This window comes from Periplaneta americana, chromosome 10, assembly GCF_040183065.1.
Source record: "Periplaneta americana isolate PAMFEO1 chromosome 10, P.americana_PAMFEO1_priV1, whole genome shotgun sequence".
NCBI lineage: Eukaryota > Metazoa > Arthropoda > Insecta > Blattodea > Blattidae > Periplaneta > Periplaneta americana.
Genome location: NC_091126.1, coordinates 630,840 through 649,322, shown reverse-complemented (window position 1 = coordinate 649,322; position 18,483 = coordinate 630,840). Strand labels below are relative to the sequence as shown.

The window sequence follows — 18,483 nt, the reverse complement described above, 5'->3', positions numbered from 1 at the left end:
TAGATAACGCAGGGACTTAAAATCTCATGTATTAAAAAGAAGAATCTATATGTAATGAGCTGCAATATAATGATCCTCATGTTCTTAAATACTACAAGAAGTACAGTGTAATTTATCAAAAATTATAAAAGAGGGAAATAGAATACATTTGAATAAACTTACTTACTTACCTACTGGCTTGTAAGGAACCCGAAGGTTCATTGCCGCCCTCACGTAAGCCCACCATAGGTCCCTATCCTGAGCAAGATCAATCCAGTCTATATCATCATATCCCACCTCCCTCAAATCCATTTTAATATTATATACATTTGAATAAAAAAGTACAAAATTCAGATAATGCAATTAAAGCTATTCGGAATGTTATTAAAGTTAAACTTGTAGATATCCTAAGAAAGAAAATATTTTTTCATTAAAACCAGTGATTATAAAGTAGAGGATCCCAAATCTATTGCAAATTTTTTTAACGTCTTATAGCATATAGTACAGAAATATTACTGATAAATTAAACATTCAAGATTTTGCAAAAGATACTGCAATTGTTACTTAACAGATGCATTTAATAATTAGTATTAATATATGTAATTAGTCAATAATTGCAACACTGCTTTTTCATTCAATCATAACATGAATAAAATTGTATGGACATTAAATTAAACACTATTGCAAACACGTAGATAAAATAGTTAAAATCAACTGAAGGGGTGAGAATGAAATAATCCAAAGCCACACTTTTAACAAAAATTGTTTTGTGCGAGTGCATTTCTTACATATATGGGAAAGCTACTAATAAAATATTGTAATAATTACTCAGTAAATGACGTAGCCTAAGGACTCTAAACATTTGTAAAAGTTTGTCTATGTGTCTTAGGAATATTTTTTAATTTCATTTTAATTCTTAGTTTTTAATATATATGTATTTACATTGTGTGTGTGTGTGTGTGTGTGTGTGTGTGTGTGTGTGTGTGTGTGTGTGTGTGTGTGTGTGTGCGTGTGTGTGTGTGTGTGTGTAAATGCATTCATTAGATGTAGGATGTGTTTATAATATTATAACTTGTAATTTTGTATTGTCTGTGATTTATTAACACTTGATCTGAGGACTTTGTAAAACTCTATTTCAACGTTACTTAGCTATTTCAACGTTATTTAGACAAAAGAAATCGTTCATGTAGACTAAGAATCGAACTCGCTCTCTTTTACACAACATGCAGAAGTCTTAGCGTCTGAGCTATTGCAATGACACGAAAGCTTTCTTTTCTGTGCAGAGTGTCGATCGAGTCACGAAGGTCCATTGTCGATTTAACTACACGATTTTTGTATATATTTATCTTTTATTTACGTAATATTATCAAATTATTTTTTGCAGTTTTTTAAGTGAATTTTGGAACAATGCTATAACAAACCAAACAGCCTGAATTTAAATAACTCAATATTCGTTATCTTGTGTATCAGTGCTCTGGTCTCCGATTATGCGCAGTGTCTTACATCTGAGACTTAGGAACATTCAATCGTCTCATTCTTTTCCAGGGAAACTGTACATAATGTAACTACAAAATACCGGTACAAATGCGAGAGAAATAGTATGTTTTACACTCATTCGACTTCACGCACACAACCAGCACAGGCAGGCTACTGGGTGCTTGGGGTATATGCATCTACTGGAGTCTCGTGAGGCGTCCTTCATTGGTTAGAAGTTATGACGACGTGGGCTGTCATGGCAACTTCCATGGTAACCTGCATTCTGCACTGCTGGCACTCTGCTGCCAGCTCGGGACTGCAGTATGTGCATGGTATATTACCCACCACGGACTTACAATTAAAACGTATTTAGAAACGTTTCGAGACTTTGTGATTAAATAAATAGAAAGTTTAATAATTGATTTACGTAGATGTCGTGATTCTTACAATCAATCAGTGCTGCCCAAGCCATGCTTGGGTTGCTTGGGTGGACTGCACGTCACTGAATTATCATCATTAGTTTGAAAGTTATTCATAAAAATCCAAACGTCATACTATGAATCAGGCTTTGAAGATGCTTGCATCACAATACAAATATTGGAATGTAAACTAAACGGAGGGTTGCACTGTGACGTGAAGTACGGGGGTGAAGGGGGAGATAGGTCTGGTGCACTCATCAGGAACAGCTGTGCCAAGGTACAGAATGCTAAGCACATTCACATCAGTACTGCCAAATACACTGAAGTGGAAGGAGGGATATTTGAAAATCTGCTTCCAAACTGAGGTATGTTTACTTTATGATTAATAGAATATTTTTAATTAATATTTATGTGTGTTTCAAGTGAATAACTCTTAGTTCTGCACAAAACCACAGCTACTTTCGTAGGATTCAATTAGATGTAACTCTTTAATGGTTGATAATAAACGGACCCAAGTTTATATGACATTTTATGCCCAAAATGGCCCATAGATCGGGTCATTTGTCATGAGAGAAAAAAAAAACACCCCTCCCCCACCCTTCCATGTGCTCCAAAAAGCAAGGTAACAAGAGCTCTTATGGACAGGCAGATATACTGATACACAGTAGTAGGGTACTGGTACGTATTACTTTTCAGCATAGTCAGCATGCTTGTCCAAACACTTGTTACAATGGTGGACCAAGGCACTGATGCCAGATCAGAGCTCAATCACTACCCAGGAAATGGAAACCACTGGGTCGAGGTCGGGTTGTAGAGACACTGGTCCAGTACCTTCCACTGGAAGCACTGTTTCGCACCATACATCTCAACAAGTTGATGAATTTCTGATGGTGAGGTGTCCTTCAGATGCAAAAACCAGATCAATCTGTGGTCTGTTGCTGCAGCCCTAGTGGAAAATTCGAACAAGAGGGGGAATATATCATCCGTGAGAGCTCTAGTTACCTTTTTGAATTACTTTGGTGTGTGTGTGTGTGTGTGTGTGTGTGTGTGTGTGTGTGTGTGTGTGTGTGTGTGTATATATATATATATATATATATATATATATATATATATATAGACACACACACACACACACATACATACAGGGTGGAAAATAAGGTAGTAGTACATTAATTGTAAGATGTGATTCCTTGAAATATAATGAACAAAAAAGTCTAATACCATTTTCCTCGTTTCTGCGAGGTTTTTGAAGAAATAACTTTTATGCCGACATTTCGATCGCGAATTTTACAAATACTGTTTAAAATATGGTTTAATTTCTTGTATAACAACGATGAGAACGTTTATTACGTTCACGTTGTAACAATATTTCAATTAGAAAATTCATACATTTCGAATTAATTGATTGAAGAAACATTGATTGTCGGGTCACGTACACAATCTGGCATCGCTGTCTGGACGGCAGACAGTTCACCTAGTACTCGCAACTGATCAGCTGTTGTGATGTTTACATTGCATTAGTGTGCAGTTGGACGTACAGCGATACAGTTTAGTTTATTTCAAAACTACGAGATGCCAGAGTTCACAAATCGTGAGTACTTACACATGATCCAGGCCGCGGAAGAAATTTGGAACAGTGAAGAACTACTGGCCAGATTTCGTCATAATTGGACTAGAAGATTTGAAAGCTGCACGTACGTTGATGGTGGACATTTTGAACAGTGCCTATAAGATGTGAGTGTAATCTGGTTTACAGAGTTTATTACTCCTTATTTCATTATTAAGGCCCAGAATTAGTGATTCGTAAAACAACAAACTGTAATCTTAATTACATCTTGTTCACAAAGTTACATTAGTTTTATTTTTTCATTAATTGTAACTGAAACTTCAATCCTAAGTGTTTTCACTAATTTGGACATAATTTCCTGATTTTCACGTTATTTCTTGTTATTGCTGTACGTATTTCTTGCTTACATTAAAATTATTATTCCATACTTCGTATTTTATTTTTAGTGTATTGCATTGTAAGTTGATAATTCTGCATTCATTGTTGAACTGCGCCTGGACACGAGCTATTTTGTTCATTCGGGTTATTAATTTACATTTTCTGACATTAAATTACACAGACTAAACAAATAACAGTTACGTCCCTATCTGGAGTTTATGTAGGTCATTTTTGTGCGAAGATTTATCCCCAGATTAGCTCGCGAAGTATTGCACCGAAGATCAGTACATGAGCTGTTCAGAGCAGAAGTGATGTAAGTCAAGAATGGGTAATGAGGGTTGAAGTAAACATTCTGTAAAATACAGCGCAAAGTAGCAATTAATATTCAACTATTAATAGTCAATGGCTAGCACTAAGGACATATTAACTGCTACTTGGTGCTGTATTTTACAGAATTTTTACTTTAAACCTCATTACCAAATTTTGACTTACACCACTTCTGCTCTGAACAGCTCATTTGTTTGCTGCCGTCCTCCCCTCTCCTGCTGCAAGATATACGGTGAAAGGTAGCTGAACTTAACCCACCCCCTTCAAGTCGCTGACCACTTACGTAGAGTTGAGACATCTTGGAATTGCCGTCAGCGCTTTCGAAACACTTGTAATTATCTCACTATCCGTAAGTCCTATAATTTTTATTTGACAAAACTTACTCTAAATAATGAGTTCCATGGCTCCTGTCAATTAATGTACTACCTTACCTTTCAAAAAAAACTCTCTCTCTCTCTCTCTGTATTCTGCCCAAGGACAAGTCTGTCTCCCCTTTTGTCTCCTCATATGATCCATATATCTTAATGTTTATCATCTGATATGTTCTTCTGCCCCGAACTCCTCTCCCATTCACCAATCCTTCCAATGCATCCTTCAGTAGGCAGTTTCTTCTCAGCCAATGACCCAACAAGTTCTCTTTCCTCTTCCTGATCAGTTTCAGTATCATTCTTTCTTCACCCACTCTTTCCAACACAACTTCATTTCTTAGTCTGTCTGTCCACTTCACATGTTCCATTCTTCTCCACATCCACATTTCAAATGCTTCTATTCACTTCTCTTCACTTCGTCGTAATGTCCATGTTTCTGCCTCATACAATACCACACTCCATACAAAACACTTCAATAGTCTCTTTCTTAGTTCTTTTCCCAGAGATCCGCAGAAGATGCTCCTTTTTCTATTAAAAGTTTCCTTGCTATCCTTCTTTTGACTTCCTGGCAGCACAATCCTAATGTCCTCATGAATATCTCCTTCACAGTTAAGTTGTAACAGTGTGGTGTGAGGTGTGTAAATTCGGGTAGTTGGGCGGTATTTTTTCGAGGAAGACGGTCATACAGTAGTGTGCAAATTAATCCGAACAACGTAATTACTTGTGCAGAAACACTCAAACGGGATAAAAAAGGGATCTAAGACATATCTCAGTAATCTATGTGGCCTCCCTTGTTCCTAATAACAGCTCTGAGACGATTTGGCATGGATTCCACTAATTTCCCACAAATATTCTTCATTTCTTCATCTCGCAAAACCATACACCAATGAGGGCAGAAATCATCTTCTCCTTTGTAGAACAATCCATTTTTTGCATTCTTCTTTTGCAAATTGACCACAAGTTCTCAATGGGGTTGATGTCGGGTGAGTTGCCTGGCCAGGGGAGTACCTGAATATTCTTCTTGTTGAAGAATTCTGTAGTTTTTCGAGACGTATGGCATGGTGCCTGGTCTTGTTGGAACACACCTCTGCCATCCGGAAATGATTTTTGCAGCTGGGGTACGATTCTGGTTTCCAATAAGTGAATATATTTGTCAGAATTCATCATTCCCTTGATAGGTATTAATGCTCCAGGCCCTTCATGTGTAAAACAACCCCAAAACATTACTTTAGGGGGGTATTTGGGTGCTTGTTGGAGATGAGCTGCTGTTACTTTTTCGGATCCTTTCCGTACATAAGAAACACAGTGGCCGTGGACCTCGAAATGAGACTCATCAGAAAAGAGTACATTCTTCCAGTCATTCACCGTCCAGTGTTGATGTAATTTTGCCCACATTAAGCGTTTTTTGCACATAACAGGGGTTAGCAGTTGCTTCTTAATAGGCTTATGAGCCCTTCGTCCAGCTTCCAAAAGCCTACGCCGCACTGTTGTGAAGTGAATATTCGCCCCAGTGGTAGCCATTAACTCGCGGGTTAAGTCGACAGCAGTTAGTCTAGGATTTAATTTACTTTTCCTGACAATTAAACGATCATCTGCAGGTGAAGTCTTCCGTTTCCGGCCACAGTTTCCTTTTTTCTGGGGTGTGATGGATCCAGTCTCCCTGTATCGTTTTATGATCGAATTAACAGTAGCCAAACCGATGTGACATTCTGCAGCAATTTTCCTCTGTGTCATAGAAGAATGCTCTGCTAATGTTATAATTTTAGACCGTTTTCGTGGAGTTGTATCCATTTGTGAAGACGACAGAATGTACACAGGATTGCAGTATTAATTCTTCAACACAACTGAAATGCTTATAAGTACAAAACGACAGGCAAAAGTCACATATTATAAAAAAATAATAACGACAGATCTTCAATAATGGAATTACACATACTACAGATGTCAATTAAAGCGGTATGAGCAGCTGTGAGGCCAACAATGACAGAAAATGTAAAAATATGTCGTGTTCGGATTAATTTGCACGCTACTGTACAGTTAACATTAATTCAGATTTCTACATTTCAATCCTATGGAACATTCTGTCACCAGAACTGCATACAAATGGAAGTTGAAGACCACATCTTTCCTGGTTCTGTCATTTTCCACCATGGCAACATTTGTCAGTATTTGCAATTATTTTCTTTGGGATTAACTGAAAGGGAAAGTGTATAATGCTTCTAAGGATTTTGTTCGAAAAAGAAATATATGATTATGCTGAGGGTCTTCTTACTTTATACCTTAAGGGTAAAACTTAACCATACTTCAACTACTGCATATGCTACTGGATTATAGTGACTTTCTAGTTGTCAGGTTGAATTTTCTTTTGCCAACTTTGTTTCGAATTTTGGTACTGACAGATTTAGAAGTTACTTTGTAACTAATGCTGAAAGCATCATTTGACTTTGTGAAAGCTGTCAATATTCAGGAAACTAAAGTTACAAGGAAGTGTTATTTGAAATTTGAATGCAAATAATAATATTAACATTAATAGAATAGTAAATAATAAGCAAACAGTACACATTTTAAAGTGGTATTTGATCTTTCAGAGTTTGTACTGATCATTTCATATGGTCAAACAAAATAAATTTTTAGGTTAGGCCTCATAAATCATAAACTGGTTAGTCATGCTAATGAATTTCAATTTGCCGGGCAAAGTACATTTTAATATCACATCAAGTAAATTAATTAAATTACCGCGCGCATGTGCACGCATGCACACACACGACGGAGATCAGAAAATTATAAGAGAATAACTGGACTGTCCATTTCTCAGAGAAATGAGTTGGCTGACCATCTAGCAAATGAAACAGCTTGCAGCAGCGCAGTGGACATTTGCAGTGATTAGTGTGTTAAATGGACGAGGTGTACAAAAGTGGCAAAGTACAAATATCTTGGAGCAACAGTAACAAATATAAATGACACTCGGGAGGAAATTAAACGCAGAATAAATATGGGAAATGCCTGTTATTATTCGGCTGAGAAGCTTTTGTCATCTAGTCTGCTGTCAAAAAATCTAAAAGTTAGAATTTATGAAACAGTTATATTACCGGTTGTTCTGTATGGTTGTGAAACTTGGACTCTCACTTTGAGAGAGGAACAGAGATTAAGGGTGTTTGAGAATAAGGTTCTTAGGAACATATTTGGGGCTAAGAGGGATGAAGTTACAGGAGAATGGAGAAAGTTACACAACGCAGAGTTGCACGCATTGTATTCTTCACCTGGCATAATTAGGAACATTAAATCCAGACGTTTGAGATGGGCAGGGCATGTAGCACGTATGGGCGAATCCAGAAATGCATATAGAGTGTTAGTTGGGAGGCCGGAGGGAAAAAGACCTTTGGGGAGGCCGAGAAGTAGATGGGAAGATATTATTAAAATGGATTTGAGGGAGGTGGGATATGATGATAGAGACTGGATTAATCTTGCTCAGGATAGGGATCAATGGCGGGCTTATGTGAGGGCGGCAATGAACCTCCGGGTTCCTTAAAAGCCAGTAAGTAAGTAACCAAACATGAACCACTTTATACTTATTTTCATAAAGTTTTTGATAATATTAATAGAGATTATTTATGGCAAACCATGAGAGAATCTGAAATTCCACAAATACTGAACAATTTATCTAAAATGTGTAGATATAACGCAACATTCATAATTAAGTTTCGATATGTAATCAGACAGCTTTCATGCTCATTTCGAAGTCAAACTAGGAGATTCTGACACCAACTCCTTTCAATATTGTAATGGAAAAAAATTATATGCCAAATGAGATATAGGTACAAAATTAAGAAACAAAATTCCTAAATTTTCCTAGTGCCTACAGAAAATAAAACCTATTTTGTGGAAAAAATGTTCCTCGAAACTGCAAAGGAGAAAAATATTTTTCACAATTAATTATTATACTCACTTGGTCTTTCCCTCTTTCCACATTAGTACAAAGTTTCTCTTGAATCTCTACAAGACGTACTTCACTGTGAGAGTAACTACCAAGTCGTTCTTCCTCCCATGCTGCATCACCACCTTCAAATTTCCCACGAGCTGTTCTTTCCATTTCCTGAAATATAAATGGGGAAGTCTTGACAAACTATTTCTCATTCTTTATAGCCTAAAACTCTGAAAACCTAATTTGTCTATATCACTGATGCTGAACATTTATACATCAGTTACTCAACCCTTCAATAGGGTTGCCAACTTTCATTGGAGGCAGAACCGGACATTTTCATAAAACAAAATCTTAGTATTAATTGTCTAAATAATATACTATCTGGCCTTTCCTTAAACTTACTTATTAGTCTTTATTATTATTATTATTATTGTACATTTAACTATGTAGGCCTATGTAGGCCTGTAGACCACATACTGGTAGTCCACCACAGTGAAGTAACGGTTAGCACGTCTGACTGTGAAACGAGAGGGTCCAGAGGTTCAAATCCTGATTGGGGCAAGTTACCAGGTTGAGGTTTTTTCCGAGGTGAGCAAATACTGAGTAACTTTCGGCGCTGGACTCTGGAATCATTTCATTGGCATTATGACCTTCTTTTCACTCAGATGTTAGATAACCATCGCAGCTGATGAAGAATCATAAAATAAAACCAAAAAATAATAATAATACATACCGATACAGGAAAATATAACTGCATGCATCTTACCGGGACTTCGGATTCATTAAAAAGATTACATAGTTGGAAGCTATATGTATTTTCTTCTTCGATGTGGTCATTTTGACCTCTTCTATTAACATATACACAGTAAAACGCTGAATAACAAAATAAGCAATACAGTAGAACCTCTAATATCAGTGGTAATGAAGGGGATGGACTGAACGGTTAATCAAAAAAATCGGATAATCCATACTGTGAAAGATTCTGTAATTCCCGCCATGGTCTTGTATTTAACTCTCTATGTAGTGGATCAGAAGTTCACTAATTTAAGTCTGGTTGTCAACGACGGGTTTTTAAGGGACAAGGAAGTCTTTTGTATTGACCGTCTCAGGAAAGACAGGAATAAAGGAGGTCTCATATTGTAGCTTTACATACTTTTTTTACACTTTATCCTTGTTTTTTTATTTAATCGCGCAGTTGTAACTCCAATCTCGTATTCTGCTGCGAGATGAGCCACAGTTTCTCTTTCTCAAACCATTCAATTATTTCCATTTTTTTTTTCGATACTTAGCACAACACTTTTCTGTTAACACCCGTTATATACAAGTTATATTATAGAACGCCAATTCGAACAGTAGACAATGCTGTGTAATGATAAAGGCTAGTAATAACACTCTCTAGCAAAAACATATGTAGAACCTACTAATATGATATACAAAACAGATGTTCCTATAAGTTAAGTTATTTATTTCTGAAGAAAAACAGTCGGATAATCCGCCAATCGGTTCTACTGTACTTGAATATTTCTCTTACTCCCCTGGCAACTTTACAATATATTATGTTACTCACTACAATATACTTTACTGTTCTCTTAATCCTCTGGCAAGAAGAATTCGTGTTTTTTAAGTTAGATCAAAATGCAGGAATCAAACAATCTCCTGGCCTGTTCCTATTCATTGTCTCAATGAAGAATGGGGCCACCACATTTCAGATCACAGTTCATCTACCTCATTGTTCTTGGCTATACATACTGGGTGATTCAGGACCTCTGCAACAAACTCTGGGGATAGAAGAGATCGCAATAAGGACCATTTTTCATGGAACAGCCCATGTTCTCCAATGCCTCATTTAGGAGCTACGCGACATCAAAAAAAAAGGCAGGTTTTAGTGACATTAACAATTAATTATGAAATAAATTATTCATTTACTTCTTCAAGTACCCTAGCAGACAGGTTACAAGTGTCTTGTCATTTTGCTGCCCCGTTAGAATGCAGCACCCTTTGGAACACGCTTCCGTTGCTCATGGAGAATGTACCCTTCACGATGTGCAGGGACATGTGATTCCAACATAATGTCCCAACACCCTTCAACCTAGTTGTACTAGCACATCTGAAAAACATGGGAAGCAATGGATAGGGAGCGTACCTGTTGCGTGGCCAGCGTGGTCACCCGACTTCACGCCCCTAATCTTTTTTCTGACACGTGAAGTGTACACCACTCGAATTGACACTAGAGGGGAACTGATTGTGCGAATATTCGCCATTTTTAATCAAATTCGACATAGACCAGTAATGTTCGACCAAGTCCGATAATCATTGCTACAATGGAGTAATGAATGTAATCAGGTACAGAGTAGACACTTTGAACACTTGTAAATTGTCAGCAAACATACTTGAAAAACAATTCATTTCATAATTGTTACCGTTACTAAAACCAGTCTTTTTTTTTTCCAATGTTGCATAGTTCCTGAATGAGGCATCGGAAAACATAGGTTGTTTCACGAAAAATGATCCTCATTGCGAGATCTATTGGTCCTTAGTTTGTGGCAGAGATCCTGAATCACCCTGTATAATAAAGCAATGCATATAAATTTTCTGAACTCAAATTCCAAAAATTGTTTCCAAGAATCCTTTTCACCTCTACTTCTGTGCATTTCCTAATGTGTTTCAGTATTGTTCCGTCAACAAATAGGTGCTATGCACTCATTATACATGTCGATTTGCATGTCCATTAACCTAATTGGACTAATAACACCAAAGTCCCCTACAGTCCACTCTGTAATGCTGTCACTACAATACATGCAATGTTTGTATGCTTTCAGTGGTTAATTTTAAGGGTGTGTCACAAATAAAATTGACCTGAGTATTAAAGTATGTGGAAATTTATCTGTGCAACTGTGTGTAAGTAACCATAATGATATTTACTGCATCTCAGAATGGATAATCCCAAACAAGCATTTAATCAGAAAGGTGGTCCCAGGTGGAGAACATACTTGTAAGGCAAGCCTATGTATGTAAATTATTCTATAATATCAGAGTGTAATGAATGATATTATTGCTAACATTGAAAGTATGTTGGTCGTGTATATTTTTAGATTTACTTAAGGATGATTTTTTGGAGGAAATATTCAAAAGACACATTATTTTTATTAGAACAAATTTCACTCACATTTACAAAAATACTGGTACAATTATATGTGCACTTTTATTGCATGAGCAGTCATCTTCCTGCTATTGTGTTTGTAACTAATTCAACAGTTCATAGCATAAATACACGACAAAAAAATGACTTCCATACTCCATCGGCAAGTCTATCGTGCTATCAAAAAGGAGTGCGTTATATGGCAGTAAAACTTTTTAATAGCCTCCCTATCGATATAAAAAATGAAACTCAAAACATAAAATTATTTAGGGCCAAATTAAAGATGTACCTAATTTCTCACGCCTTCTATTCTGTAGGTGAATTCATGACATTCAATAACACTTCATGAAATTGATACTGAAACTTTGTGTTGTACTAGTAGTCTATATTGTAAATCTCTTCTGTATATATTCCAACTAGACTGTGACTATAAATTAAGATTTTATAATAGTAATAACTTTTTTGACTTGTTCCATATTCTAGCTGTAAGCAATGTATGAATACCATGTAATGTTAATAAATACAATACAATACAATACAATACAATACAATCAGAAAGATATTTCAAGTGTATCCACTATCAGAATATTCAGGTATAGTGAAAAATTAAATAAAAGCAATACTAGGGAAGTAATTTTCTACTTTTGAAAAGTGGTGGTGGTGGTGGTGGTGGTGGTGGTGGTGGTAGTAGCAGTACTAGTAATAGTAGCACAGCAGCATATTTTTCATAAGTGGGACTTGGTAAAAGTAGGTAAGTATTAACATCGCAGATTTAAAACTTAAATGACTAAAAGAATTCTTCATCAATCAAGCATTTACTCATTATTTAAAGGACTCAAACTTTTCTGTCAATTTATTATAAAATGTAGGTCCACAATATATAAAATATAATTATTTTGACCTTCCATTTAATCCAAATTGGCATATGCAGACCTTCTATTTCATGTATTTATATATAACATCCCCGGCCAATGAAAAGCAGCTCATGCAGTGCTGTCAGATTGTATATACTCCAACTTTATCGTAGGAAGCTGTGTTTTTAGCCAATGACATAATGCAAAAACACAATTCCATCACATTCGCCGGCTGTCAAAATAGTAAGTCATGCCCACTGCAATTATTATAATATATTTTTAATACCAGTATAGAAAAAAATATAGTTACTGCATAGTATTTATTACTTTACATGGTACAAAGGTTGTGCAAGAAAGTCAGAAAAATATAGGATGTGAAAGATCATAACAAAATTGGATAAATAAGAGATTCAAAAACATATGGGAGAATTAGCAATCCTATTCGCATTTTTATCATAAAGCCAATGATTGTTATACTTGTAATGTACAGGTTATGAGATCACAAAAAGGACACATATAGGAATGAATACAACATGAAAAAATCATCCAAATATGGTAACTATACCTTTTTGAAGGACTCAACTAGAACTTTGCAAGCTTGGCATGGTGGCAATTTGACTGCATGAAGGTTTTCTTTCATTCGCTGTATGTTTGGGTCTTGTGAATTCCCAATAAGTATGGTCAGTGACAATACAAGGAACAGTATTAGGACATCCACTGTCATCACCTGTAAGAAATAAATGGAGTAAATAGTGCATTAAATAAATATTTCCAGAATATCTTAACCAGACAAACGGGATATTTAGGTGGATTTCTAAATATTACCACGTCCAATATTTATTGTAATATCTATCTCTGTTTCTTGCCTTTCTGCCTGTCTTGGATTTCTTTCCCTTTATTGTGATTCATTCATTCAACTACTTCATGGAGAAAATTACGTACTATAGCCTACTTAAAGGACATAATGAAGTAGAAATAGTTTTGCTCTTTTCATAATTAACATGCCCAGCAATCTCATTCATGCAGATACAAGGCAGAAAGAGGCATGACTTAAGATAAACGAATTGTTTCCAAGCAAGTAGGTCTATTTTTGGCCTCTTGTTCAATTACATGCCAGCATTCCTGTCGAAAGTTCCTTCTTTAGAAATGTCGAAGTTTCTTCTTTTGAAATAAATAATCAAGACAACATTAATTAAAGAAAATTAAGTTTCCACATGCATTCAAAGTATAAAAAATGCAGAGCCTGAAACTGAATAGTAGTCAGGTGTTGGATCTCTCGCATTGTTAACGTAAATTAAAAGCCAGTTATATAGAATATACTGAAGAGACTCACAACACGCTTTTTATTGTTTTCTGAACATTGTAAAATCAGTCAACTGGATAATTCTCTGCATCAATCGAACAATCAGAAACCCAACAATGCATCAATCGAACAATCAGAAACCCAACAATGCATCAATCGAACAATCAGAAACCCAACAAACTTACACTTAGTCTTGGATGGCCCCATCACAGTAACAGTAACTAACATGGATATGGCAATACAACAAATGTGTTCTGTATTTGAGGCATAAAAAAAAAAAAAACGTCCAGTATTTAGGCCATTATGTAATAGACATGCAACAGTTTTACTATTCTTTTCTCTTGTTTATACAAATAGTGTTGTAGAATTGTGACAAAAAAGTCACTTTTTTATTAAAATCAGAAATGTGACAATGCATGAAATAAATTTAAACATCTAGCTGTCTATTTTATTTTATTCCCAAGCAATAGCTATGAATGGCTATAGGTACAGTATCATTGTTGGATTGTATTTACAAGCTATTTGTGAAGCCACGAAAAAAGTTTCAAACATAAATGAGTGTTACTTGTCCTCATGAAACAAAGATAACGTGCTGGATTTAGAAAAATATAACACTCATTTCATATTTGTATGGATACAGACCATGCGTATAGGCGAATCCAGAAATGCATATAGTGTGTTGGTTGGGAGACCGGAGGGAAAAAGACCTTTGGGGAGGCCGAAACATAGATGGGAAGATAATATTAAAATGGATTTGAGGGAGGTGGGATATGATGATAGAGATTGGATTAATCTTGCTCAGGATAAAGACCAATGGCGGACTTATGTGAGGGTGGCAATGAACCTCCGGGTTCCATAAAAGCCAGTAAGTAAGTACGGATACAGACCATGCAAATACATCTTCCCAATCAGAATCCCAGACATCAATACTGTGTCTTCTAATTTTCTGCAATAAAAATAAACTCATAACTAGTAATAAGTAACAACTTAGTGTAAGATTAAAGTTTTTTTCCCTAAAAAAAATCAATATATCCCTCTAGCTCCCCCTCCCCCTTCCTCTCCCCTCCCCCTTCCTCTTCCATCCCCCTCCCCCCCCTCTCTCTCTCGTGTGTGTGTGTGTTTTGTTTAATAACTCAAGCCGCATGCTCCATTACTATGGAGTAATATTACATGCAATGATATTATCTTGGTATACATGCTATGTTAACTAAATATTACAGTTACTTTCTTACAAGATGATGGATATACAAATTGTTCTTTTCATTGTAACCTGTTAAAATCTATACTATTAGCATATTTAATGAAGTTTGTGGTATATTCTGAGATCAGTTTATTTTGTGTTGAATGCCCAATTTTCTAACTGTAGAACTTTTGCTTTCAAAGTTTCTCTTTCCTGCTCTATTAATTTACAATCAAAGTACACATAGGATTGTCTATAATTTTATACTTGTGTAAATATGATTTTACATTAGCGTGACCTGTTATCAAAGTTGTACAATTAGGAGAGGTATTAATTTTGAGTTTTAGTCTCTGGACTACATTTGGGACAAAAGATTTTGCAGTTGCACCTTTCGTCGTTTGGTCCCATTCTCTTTGCCAAGTCACTACACTATTTTCACTCATTTCACTTAACACTACACTTTTCGGGATCCTGTTGTAACACTCGTCGATCTCCCTGCTGGTTGCTGCCTCCTTCGCGAGTCGATCTGCAATCTCGTTTCTGTGATGCCCTGCGTGTGCCTTGATCCATCTAAATTCTATGTTCCATCCTTGCAGCTCCATCTCCTTCGTCTTTTTCCTTATTTCTTCAATCAAGTTAGTGTGAATTTTTCGGTTCTTCAGCGACTGTAAAGTTATCCGGCTATCAGTGTGTATTGTAACTGTTCTTTCTCCATTTGTTTGCTGTAAGTGTTTTAGTGCTTTCAATATTGCTAGCTGTTCTGCCTGATTGTGCATTTCCTGTTTAGCTTGTACTTCATCTGGGCTATAAGATTACTGCTGGTGAATATTGCTATACCTGATCCTGTGCCTTCTGTACTCTTACTACCGTCTGTATATACCTGTAGTGTGTGTGTGTGTGTGTGTGGTGTGTGTGTGTGTGTGTGTGTGTGTGTGTGTGTGTGTGTGTGTGTGTGTGTGTGTGTGTGTAACATACGGCATGCACTTATATTATAATGTAGTTCTGTAAATGTCACATTCTAGATATCGAGAACATTTATTTGAAAAACCACAAACATGACCCCCAGAACTATCCAAACTCCATACTATGACAATAGTTTGTTGTTTCGCTGTTCTACTAGAAATATATTTGTTCTTCAAAAATAGGGAAATTAGCAAGGGACCACCGGTCATTCACAAGGTATGTGACAAGGTTAGTGGGTTAGCTGAGGAGATATGCAAGTGATGAGAGGCCGAAAAATACCCATGTGAAAAGATTTCCATGATTTAAGACCCTCGGCTTCACGTCACTTAAATGACATTTCATACAATTTGAGAGGATGCGAAGCCATTTCTTTCCCCTTCTATTTGCCCTGAGACCATCAGTGACTGACCGGTAGCTGTTACCTCTTATACCTGCACCCCCTAAGCTGTACACACAAGGAAATAAAATATTAAATACAGTACATTAGTGAATATAAAATACAGTGATATAGACGTTCGACAGTTACATGCTTGAGTAGCCTATATTTTAGTGTCGTTCTTACAATATTTTCAACTAATAATTAATTAAACTAAGGAATGTTAGTTTGTATTATGAACTCAGGGGACAGTGACGCAGTGCAGATTGTCACTTTGTGTATGCTGTAGTGTAGGAACTAGCAATGGATATAATATCTTCTGCTGCCAGTAGCTTTCTAATGTGCCAGTTAAAATAAAGAGCAATAAAATTAAATATAAAAGCTTAGTATAGGCTTTCGAAATACAAATTATCGGTAAACATTTTCAATAATGAAATTTATCACTCTGTTGAAAGTTGAAAATCACACTGATGCTAGAGAGTGTGAGTAGTGGGGAAAGACCTTTCCACCAAACTGAAATGGGGATTAGATATCCCCTCAACTAACCCACTAACTTTGTCACATACATTGTAAAAGACCGGCGGTACATTCCTAACTACCAAAATTAGCTATAACTTAATATCGACATAATTTGAATACCTGTAGGTTCTCCTAACGCACCCTCTCGCAACCGTACACTGTAACAGTCACTCACTAGTAATCATGGAGCAAGTAAGAGACTTCCTGCAAGTTGGAAAATACGCATTCCACACATCGTAAAATAACACAGAAGCAGCATATATTCAACTTCTTCGTAATTTTGAAAATACAGATTAGGTTATGTTTACTTTCTCAACATTCCCTGCTAATAATATATGATACTAAACATTAATAAATCGACCCGGCCGAAAACAACATTTAACTAAGTACCCTTAGCATGTTTGTAACACTGTATACTCTACCTACCATTTTTATTTGCACACATGTATCACACTACCGGCTTTGGCATCGGCTTCGCGTAAGTTTTTTTTTTTTTTAAGCAAGACGTAAAGCGCAGCAACCATGCAGCAAATCTGAGAAGATAGAGAAGCAGCAAATCAAAACTTCGCTTCAAGGTGCGTACACACTTAGCGAACGAACAAAGAACGAACGACAAACGATTGCATTCGTTGATTGAAATCGGTACGTGTGTACGTCGCAGCAAAGGCAAACCGATCGTTTGATTTGCCTTCGGAAGTGATCCGTCGCTTGTCGGTACATCAAAGGAAGTTGGTATTCGTTGTGGACGGGATTTGCCACTAGCTTGTAGTTCGTAGCAGAACGCAGCGCTTAGTTCAATTTCGATGTCGAAACTGGAGTGGACAGAAGACGCTGTTATAAATCTTATTAATGCATATAGGGAGCAGGAAACTTCATGGAATCCCAAGCATCCTACTTACCACAATAAAGTAAGAAAAGATGATGTTTGGGAACCTATTGGAAAGATGTTCAGCTGCAAGATAGGCCAGTCAAACACGTGCAAAATTTGAAAATTATTTTTATTTATTTTCAGTGGATACATGTTTTTTGTTTATTGTAGGGAGCAGAAGTCAAAAAGAAAATTGAATCCCTACTGACATCATTCCGGAGGGAAAGCCAGAAATCCACAAAAAGATCTGGAATGGGGAGTGATGAAGTGTACGAGTCAACTTGTATGTATAAACATATGTCGTTCCTTTTGGACAAATTCACGCCCAGAAAAAGCAAAGTTCCAATCTTGTGCACACAAAATAAATTATTGGCACTGAAAAGTGTCTTTTCGTAAGCATGATGCGCATACGACAAACACAGACAAATCTCTCTTTTTAGTATTTTAAGATAATTATTGTCAGTGAGGTATCCGTGTATTGAAACTTTCCCCTGGGGCCTATTTCATAAACGTAATAATTTAATACCATTACTAAAAAGGTAATAACATTAAGTAATAGTATTACTGTTCTGTTTCATAAAAGTAATAGTTAATAATATTATTTATTACTGTAAACGCTCATATTATTACTAAAATAAATAATAATATTACTCAAGTGTTTCATAAAGCAGCAAAGATAATTAAATTTATTAATAATATTAACGTTAGTTCCATGACTGTACTTTAAGTAATAGTTTAATAATTTATAAAAAGTAAATGCCAATGTAGGGTTAGATTTTGAAGATAAAACCGTGAAAACATTTGAAATGGATAATTCTGACTCAAATAGTGATGAAGAGGGAGTG

At 36.1% G+C, this 18,483-nt stretch overlaps 1 protein-coding gene across 10 annotated transcripts in view; it reads right to left on the bottom strand.

Annotated features, from left to right (window-relative positions):
- Creld (Cysteine rich with EGF like domains) overlaps nucleotides 1–17,608 on the bottom strand; it is an 88,718-nt gene extending 71,110 nt beyond the window's left edge. For 3 of the 10 annotated variants that reach the window (XM_069836671.1, XM_069836670.1, XM_069836669.1), the window contains exons 1-3: nucleotides 17,197–17,500; nucleotides 12,995–13,156; nucleotides 8,461–8,607 (exon numbers count right to left, since the gene is read on the bottom strand). In XM_069836671.1, the coding sequence (XP_069692772.1) occupies nucleotides 8,461–8,607; nucleotides 12,995–13,156; nucleotides 17,197–17,199 (312 nt within the window). In that variant the 5' untranslated portion in view covers nucleotides 17,200–17,500. Of the gene's footprint in view, nucleotides 1–8,460; nucleotides 8,608–12,994; nucleotides 13,157–14,619; nucleotides 14,679–16,890; nucleotides 17,120–17,196 lie in introns of those variants that run through there. The other 7 variants (XM_069836673.1, XM_069836674.1, XM_069836666.1 and 4 more) reach the window with 6 other exon arrangements.
- Between the last annotated feature and the right edge of the window lie 875 nt (nucleotides 17,609–18,483).